General features: G+C 38.0%; 2 protein-coding genes across 2 annotated transcripts; both read right to left on the bottom strand.

The window, feature by feature from the left end:
* Positions 1–59: 59 nt before the first annotated feature.
* Positions 60–3,548, bottom strand: LOC114942811 (methanethiol oxidase). Its single transcript, XM_029318250.2, has 8 exons — positions 3,355–3,548; positions 2,641–2,795; positions 2,353–2,532; positions 1,722–2,025; positions 1,267–1,527; positions 612–945; positions 397–519; positions 60–243 (listed from the first exon to the last, which is right to left on the bottom strand). Exons 1-8 carry the CDS (start codon positions 3,368–3,370, stop codon positions 195–197), a joined length of 1,422 nt encoding a protein of 473 aa, XP_029174083.1. The 5' UTR covers positions 3,371–3,548; the 3' UTR covers positions 60–194.
* A 1,385-nt stretch (positions 3,549–4,933) lies between these two features.
* Positions 4,934–9,025, bottom strand: LOC146720380 (uncharacterized). Its single transcript, XM_085488465.1, has one exon. It carries the CDS (start codon positions 7,120–7,122, stop codon positions 6,808–6,810), a length of 315 nt encoding a protein of 104 aa, XP_085344591.1. The 5' UTR covers positions 7,123–9,025; the 3' UTR covers positions 4,934–6,807.
* Between the last annotated feature and the right edge of the window lies 1 nt (position 9,026).

The following is a 9,026-nucleotide window of genomic DNA, read 5'->3' as shown; positions in this document are numbered from 1 at the left end:
TTTACTCCTTTCATCTCTTAGATGTTCCTTTAATATCTCCAATAAAAGGTATCCACGAATAATTTCTTAGGCTGAGAAACTTTATTAAAGAAGATAAATCGTACAAAATAATATGAATATAAAATCAATAACGCATATATTCCCGAAGATATAAGTTTCTATTATCTTTATTATTTTTTTCGATCCAATCACCATTACTTTTCTGGTAGCCATATGTCAGAAGTACAATCTCCTCCAGGATATCTACACAAAATTGACAAGACGATATAAAAAAATTCTATATAAAATAAAACTTACAATAGATAAAAAATGAAAAAAACTACTTTATTTGTATTTCACTAATTTATCTTTTTTTGCAGAGAAGGATATCAATAAAAGTTACGAGGTATTTCTCACCGCATCTCGTGCGCCAGCAGAATATCGCTCTTATCGGCGCCGAAATCAACGAGGAATTGACGATCTAGCTTCATGCCGCCATTCTCGACGTCGACATCAAGCTTCACCATTGTCGACCCGTATCTAGATACGAAAGTATTGTTAGATCGTACGAGCAAATTGTGTAAAAGAAATCTTATGTCAAATGGAAGAAGAAAAGGTTCTTCAGCATTTACTTGAAGAGATCGGGATAGAATTGCTTGTCCCACGGCTTGAAGATCGCCGTGGTGACGTACAAGCGACGTCCGTCCAGACTCAGCTGCAACATCTGCGGAGCACCGTGCAACCTCCGTCCCTTCACGTAGACCGGATCAGGCTGATCGCTCAGTTCTTCGTCCCGAGTCATTCGTACTTGCGAATCGCTCAGTATTGACCCGCCCAGAAAGATCTGACCGGTCAATCTCGGATTTCTAGTGTCGGAGATGTCGTACTGCCTGATGTCGCCGTGCAACCAGTTGGACAGATACAAGTACTTGTCGTCGAGACTCAGAAGGATGTCGGTAATCATACCTGAAAAGGAAGACTCATTTAGACTCTTCTAATTGCGTGTGATCGTCAATGAACGAGTTGGCGGAGAAGGAAGAGAGTGAAAAACCAGTAATGCGGAAAAAATTCCGCGAAGCGAATCCCCTCATAATAATATTAATATCATTCCACATTTCAACATTTAATACTAATATATACCGCTCGGGTCCAAATAATAGAAGCTGTTGTCATTCAAAAACTTCCATATCACTTGGATCCTCCTGAGCCGAGAATGAGCGGTTTTAAAAATGTGAAGAAGAAATTATGAAAAATATAAAAGGGGATTAATAATAATTCTCGCAGCACCTGGCATCAGCGGCATCGCCCAGCCTTCAACTTCCTTCGGTGACACCTGGATCACCTTCTCCGCCTTCCACGAATCATCTTCCGCCTTGTAAAATCGGTAAATATTCGACGACACCGCGCAACCCACGAATCCTTCAGCTGCCAAGGGATTGTGAAGAAATCGGATCTCCAGGGGCGCGATTCCGTCCTCTCCCAGATTGATGGTTTGCTTCAGCTTGCGCTCGTTCCACGAGTAAACGTTCAAGCTTCTGCCGTAAGCCTCTGCAAATCGGGAAATGATACATTTCGTATTCTGCGAGACAAATAGATTCTCATCTTATTCACAACTGGCATACATATCCCGAAGACATTCAGAGAACATCCTGAGGATGTTCGAATATCCTCCGAGATATCCTCTGAATATCTTTCGAATATGTTGTGCTATTAGGGATAAAATATGCTGTTTGGAAGTTTACTGGGATTGTAAACGTCTTGTGGAATGTATCCATGTTTGAAAACTTTAGGCGCGCCCCATTCAGAGGCGACGAGGATGTCGTGATACGGCTGATACCAGAAGTCGTATCCGAAGTTCGCTTTAACGTCGCCTTTCGTCCACGTGTCCTTCACCTCCAGGGTCTCTGCGTCGATACAGAAGAATTCGCCCAATCCGTCGCCCTCGAGATTCCCCATGGTAGAGATTGCTATCTCGCCAGTTGGCAAGCAATGAGAAGTATGAGGCGTGGATAATCCATACTTGTGCATCTCTTTCGGTTCGAGAACCTTATAAAAAACAATTAATAAATTGTATCGCTTCAGCAAGCAATTAGGATATCTCCCAGGTAGCAAGCCTACGTCATTTTGACGTTATTAGACGTCATTTTAACGTTTAATGACGTCAGTTTGCTATTTGGGTTTGTTCAAGTTGCATATCTTTATTAATATGTATATTATTCTTCAGGGAGGGACATAAGAGAGTATGTTTATGTGAAAGATTCCCTTTAATTTTCGAAAAAAATCATCTAAAATTTATCTCATTTAGAATCACTCTGTATAATAATGCATCTGATGCGAGATATGAGATTTCTTATGGAGAAGTTTTATCTGTACCTTCTTAATCTTAGGCGCTTTTTCATCACTCGTATCAATGAGATAAACCCGGTCTGACATAAGACATGGTAACACCAGGGTATCGCGTTTACGTAACGAGTCGTGACAGCTGCTACAGATGTTCCAGCCGGAGTGATGTAATTCATCCTCAACCGCTAGCATTCTTAGTTTGTGTATTATCTAACGAAAGAGAGAAATCTTATTATCTATAAGAATTTTTTTTCACGTTTAATGTCAGTTTATTACTGGGTCTATATTATATATATCTTTCAAATATTTTTATTTTACCTGACAGTACGTGGGACTGTCAGGATCCACGTCGACCGTGCAAAGGACATCGGCCTTTTCGGGATCTGTGTGTATCCCAACGACGTACATGAGCTTTTCACGGGGTCCCTCGAGCATCGCCGCTCTTGGACTCCTGTAGCCCGGTCCGCAGCATGCTAAGGTCATTTCAAAATCACTTCAAAACAATGCGGGGCAATTATGATAACGGCTCCGATTATTACAATTGAATCGTTATGCGAATATAGAACGTGTAATCCAGCACTGGTCGATCGTTCAAAACATATACAGGGTGTCCGGTAACTAACGGGCCAATGATTAAGGGCGGATTCTCTGGCCAATTTGGAGACGATTTTTCCTTAGCAAAAATGTTGAGAAGTCAATAATTTTCGAGTTATAATAAGCGATTGAAATGGGTTTTTTGAAAACTAAACGTTTTGGAGTTAAAAGTCTAACATATAATTACATTCTTCAGTTAATTTCATGACAAATATTGGAAAGTTGTAAAAAATGATGACTTTTTTCGACATTTTCGTTGAGGAAAAATCGTTCCCAAATTGACCAAAGAATCCATTTGTAATCGTTGGTCTGGTAGTTACCGGATACCCTGTATACAGGTTAGATTAGAAATTTACGTTTTATATTTATCATAACACAATTGCGATCTAATTGTTACAATTGGGTTCCATATGATGTTTATTTACGAGATATACGCACTTCTCTTTTCTGCCATCCTGCGGTGTTGACGTAAATAACGCTCGACTGAGATCTTGAAACCAGCTGCGACGTAGAGAGAGAAAAAACTAAAAAGTGTTGTATGGTTTTATTTTTCCTAATGACTAATGACTCTTGGCGCTTTAACTGCTGGAAGAGATGTGAAAAGAGCGCAGCGTACAAATCTGCCTTATCGGCTGATAGAGCAAGTGATTGCTGCGCGTACTTATCGTGTATCAAGTTCAGCCAGTTAATAATAATAATGTCATAATCGCTAAAGATAACGGGGACAAACAGAATCGTCGAGAGACCTTGCCTCGTAATCGGTGTTTAATATTTTTCATACATAACTCCATGAATATATATATATCTTCTTTCGACTAAATGCGCTTTGCAGCGCATGAACAAGCTATGCATGAAGAAACGATATATATGCTTGAATAAGTTATACATGAAGAAGCTATATACAGGGTGTTCGGTGACTCGCGTTTCACACGTTAATGGGAGATTTCTGAGGCGATTTGGAGACGATTTTTCCTCAGCGAAAATGTTCAGGTACCAATAATTTTCGAGTTATAAACGATTGAAAATAAAAGCTTTTTTGTAAACTAATAAATCTTGTAAAAATAAATTATTAAAACTACATTTTTTAGTTAATTTTAGGTAAAGTTTTTATTTTAGTAGAATTTTTTAATTCAAGGCTTAGTTACAAAGGTACGTGATATCAAAACTTAGGAACATTAAAAAAATGATTACTTTTCTCGACATTTTCACTGAAGAAAAATCGTCTCCAAATCGTCTCAGGAATCTCCCATTATATGTGAAACGCGAGTCACCGGACACCCAGTATATGCTTGAAGTATGCATGAAGAAGTTATGCTTGAAGTTATGCATGAAGAAGTTTTATATATGTTTGAAGTTATACATAAAACTATATGCTTGAAGTTATATATGAAGAAGATATATACTTGAAGTTATATATGCATGAAGAAGCTATATATGTTTGAAGTTATGCATAAAGAAGCTATCCTTGCAGCTATGCATGAAGAATAAATATACCGATTATATATAAGACATTTCTCGATGCTAAAATCTTGACGTGAAAAATATGCTGTATCGCCAGACCGATAAGAAGTATTTTTATTATTCTGATGATAACGCAAAGTGTATCGCAACGTTATAGGTACATATATACAAAATTTACTAACTACATACCTGTATAGTTTGCGTTGTGATTGAAGATGATCGATATAATGAACATCTTTTATAAATAATAATCCATTGTGATGGAAAAATCTTTAATTCATCTATGCAATTTTTCTAGCTTAATTATTAGTTGATCCACCTACAATTGCTCTCCAAATTATATATTTATCGAAATACATAAATTACAAAGAATTAATCCGATGATTTTAAATATTTTCTTGATTTAACTCCATGAATTATAAAACAGTTTGTTGAGATTTTAAAGCAAAAAAGTCGAAAGTTCAGATTTTTCATTTTCTTCGCAATCTTCATAAATCGCAATCTAATAATTGAAGTTCAATGATTATAAGGTAAATATGAAAGAAAATGCACTAAGTACACACAAACGATTTATTTTCGCATCTTTTTCCAAAGTGAGTTATAAAAATAATTATGCATACGATTTCCTCCCCTCTGCAAGAGGAAAGATAATCCGCGCCTCTTTTATGCGCACACATCAAGTAAAAATATGCTGTCCGAAATGACACGTATGATTCACGTTTGACACGTCGTTTGACACGTTGGTCTATTTGATATATATATATATATATATATATATATATATATATATATAACACGTAAACGTAAATACACTAAATCGTTATTTGTGTATCAACTTCTTATTAAGAGTATCTCGATAAGTACAGAGCGTTCCAGATCTAGAAGAAATACTTTAGTAACAGTTTCCTCGACAAATCCTTCCTCAATATTCTTTAAATATTATCTTCAACATTAAAGTTTTCTTTTAATTTTAAAATTTTTTAATTTAATTTAATTTTTTAATTTTTTAATTTAATTTAATTTTTTTTATTTTTTCGAAGAAATTTCTCACAAATCTGAAACAATCTGTTCATGCGAGCAAACAATACGTGAATACGCGAATATTTGACACATGTATATTAATTATATTATATTAATTTAACGTATATTGCTAATTGCTTTTGTGTGAGGATATGCTAATCGTGATAACATTCTGCAACAAAAATTCATACAACATATAGAAATATTCACACACACAAACACACTTGATTCAAGGCAAACTCGATCGAAATTCTACAGTTTTCGGTGATCTCGCGGACAATTCCCGTTTTCCATATATATATATATATGTGTGTGTGCATTTATAATAACAATTGTTTGCGTGACAAGTGCAAACAATTAATAGTAATATACAATTTAACTGTTCGACCGCCTTCTGATATTCAGCATTTTCAGCGAAAACAGTTTCTCGTTAATCGCGAATTTTGTTAATTGGCCCCCTACCTTGAACATCTAGTTTCCCACAAAATGTGCGACTTATCATCGTCTCTTCTAGTTTCAGAAAAAATAGACGGAATTGACTATCTAATATATATATGTGCATTCCACACTACATATACATTCTTGTAGCGTAAAAATACGATTCGCTTACAGATGATTGTCTTATCAAGTACAGAATTTATTTGTTATTTCCTACATATTAGATCGATGCGAGAAAGAGAGAATAATTATTTTATTAATTTATTAATTAATAATAAGTTAATAGATAAACTGATAGTCAAGTAAAAATATAATTAATTTTTAATGATTGTATATAATAATTTTTTTTAATTTAAAAATTTTTTAAATACTTGTTTTTAATAATTTTGTTTAATTTTTTAATTTTTTCAATAATTGTTTTTAATAACTTTGAAAATTATATAGAATATCAGTTCCAGAGTATAGAGCGATGGAATCAAGTTCAATATGTATTTAAAAATCCGATTCAAATCAAGTTTGATTTTATTCTTAAATAATCGATTCTTCGTAATATTTGACATAAAGTATTGTTTTTTTCTAAATAAGAGTTGTTCTAATTTTTTTTGGTAAATTTTACCCAACAGGTAGCATACCTTTATTTCTTTCCAGATAAGTTAAAAAAAATTTTGTAGAGTAAAATTTCTCAAGAAGTTGGAACAATCAGCCCTAATAAGCGAGTTCGAAACCAAATATGCAAATATGCAAACAAATTTAAACTTGTAAAATATACCTAATTTCCCATCGCTGTTGAAGATCACGCGATTATTAATTAAAGATAAAACATAAAATAAAATAAAATAAATTAAATTAAATTCAGTGTGTAAAATATATATTCAATTTTTCACGCATCGATCTAACATACCCCATCCTTAATTAGACTACATCCGAGAAGAACCTCTTCTTTTATATAAATGATCCCGCAACATACTTTGTTCATCCTCCCCTCGGAGACGTCCTTCTCTGTCTCTGTTTCTCTCCTAGCAGCGCGCACACCAAGAGATTCTCCCGATGAAGAGCGACCAAATGTCGCAAGCGATTCCGCGCGGTGCCCGTCCGCGCGACGACGTCCTCGAGCCCGCCGTCGAGTCGGTCCAGGGTGCCGCTGATGTTGGCGATCATCTCCAGGAGGAGACCGTCCCGCTTGCGCGCCTTCAGCGTGAGCTTCCTACTGAGCAGGAAGACCGTCAGGCCGACGATCAGCAGCAGCGTCAGCCCCAGCAGGTTTCTCTGCATCGACGGCGACGTCATTTCCCAGGAAGATATACGCGGACACGCGTATCTTCTCTCATCGCGATGACGAGCCGGCGCATTTTTTCCGAGGAAGACCCGGAGGGACAAAGTCGCTGGACATGACGCGGGCCAGTCGTTTCTATTCCCGACCGGGGAAAATACTGTGACGCACGTTTTTCCTTAACATCGGTCGGGCCAAAAGCCAAATACTTTCTCTCTCCCTATCCAGCTAGCTATCTGTCTCCTTCTCTCTTCCTCTTTCTCCGGAGGCTCTCGATTTCTGTTCTTTTTCCGGCACGGTCGCCTACGTTTTTTATCTATTATTAAAGGCCGGACGCGGCTGTGTTTCGGCATTCCAACCGATCAAATAAAGACCAAGATTTGACTTGGGATATTCTTCTTTTTCCACTTTCCTTCACAAACGATTATCCATATTGTACCCACGCGCTCGCGAATCCTCTCAGGTACTCTGACGAAATTGTCTAAGGCGTTCAGGCTTATGAAAGATTCAAACCTTGTAGGATCCACCTCTCTTCATAAATCTCTAAGTGGCTCTTCCAGATTGCCCAGTCTCAAGCTTGCTAATTATGAATGTGAAGAAGATAATCGCTTCAGCTTCATCCGGTGGATCCTAATTAGGATAAGACGACTTGGTCAACGGTCTAATTCTCTCACTTCTTCACCAAACCTTGCAGGATCCATCTCTCTCTATAAACCTCTATATGTGGCTCTTCCAGATATTGCTTAGCTTCGAGCTTGCTAATCATAAGTGTGAAGAAGAATCGCTTCAGCTTCAACTAATGTATCCTAATTAGGATAAGACGACTTGGTCAACGATTCAATCCTCTTGCTTCTCCACCAAACTTTATAGGATCCACTTCTCTTTATGAATCTCTAAGTAGCTCTTCCAGATCACCCAGTCTCAAGCTTGTTAATCATGAGTATGAAGAAGATAATCACTTCAGCTTTATCCGATGAATCCAAATTAGGATAAAACGATTTGGTCAACGATCCAATCCTCTTGCTTCTTCGTCGTTGGTACTTTGTACACGCGAAGCGAGGGTTTTTCATTCCACCTACTTAGTTTGGCACGTAGTGAATCTTTGATTAACGGCAGACTGATCCATCATTACTCGGATGAGACAAATCGGCAACGTCACATGTCGCACACACGTCATCAGCTTGTCGTAAGAGGAACGTCGCGATCGAGGAGGAATCGTCGAACCGAGATTGTCATCGCTGCCCGTACTTGTTGAACGTCGCGAGCTCGAACCGAGGATATCTGCTGCCACTTGCGAGGACACTCGCCCGTCCACGTGTAGGCGTGGTCGTCTCATCCCCGAAAGCTTTCGGCCGTCCCCGAGCAACCCCGAGGAGCATCTCCAGGGACGTAACTCTCCCTCCGAGTCCACGAGTCTAACTTCAATCGCTGGGTCGCATGAGAGGGTGGCCAAAGTAGATCCCAATAGACATGTGCGTAGTATATTTCGAATTGTCGTTGCAGAAACTGTTATAAACTATGGTTCGATTAAAGTTAGCCTAATCTGCTAGATTATTCGTCGGACAGTCGAAAAACCGATTATAAAACTAGTCACGAGCAAATATATTCAATCTCAATAGCGAGGATCCAGGGTAGTAATGAACCCTTTTCGTAACACCGGATCCAATTAGAAGACAACTGGGGAAGACACCGATGATGCTTCCGAGACAGATGCTGGCAACGCTACTGAGAGATCGAAAACAATCCGACATGTGTATGTACCAAAATAGTTGGCGCATGCGTCTATTAATCAATAAAGGATATACCCCTTTATCGGCTGACAGATGACTCGGAAACGCCGTCGGTGAGGCTCGAAAGAGAGAGATAATTTATTATGCAGTCCTCTCGATCAGATCAATCCCGACCGACTCAATTGTCACCT

The sequence above is a fragment of the Nylanderia fulva genome, unplaced genomic scaffold (assembly GCF_048542155.1).
Source record: "Nylanderia fulva isolate GAGA-0341 unplaced genomic scaffold, ASM4854215v1 Scaffold7, whole genome shotgun sequence".
NCBI classification, from domain to species: domain Eukaryota; kingdom Metazoa; phylum Arthropoda; class Insecta; order Hymenoptera; family Formicidae; genus Nylanderia; species Nylanderia fulva.
The sequence above is the reverse complement of the archived record's forward strand: the minus strand, read 5'-3'. Positions and strand labels throughout refer to the sequence as shown.

What these genes read in the sequence shown, in the direction of transcription:
- LOC114942811 (XM_029318250.2), bottom strand. An exon ending in ACAAGACGTTTACAATCCCA is followed by an intron (nt 1,528 to 1,721) that starts GTAAACTTCCAA and finishes CCCGATTTGCAG; the next exon opens with AGGCTTACGGCAGAAGCTTG. An exon ending in CTGCTGGCGCACGAGATGCG is followed by an intron (nt 244 to 396) that starts GTGAGAAATACC and finishes AATTTTGTGTAG; the next exon opens with ATATCCTGGAGGAGATTGTA.
- LOC146720380 (XM_085488465.1), bottom strand. Translation starts at nt 7,122, where the DNA reads ATGACGTCGCCGTCGATGCAGAGAAACCTGCTGGGGCTGACGCTGCTG.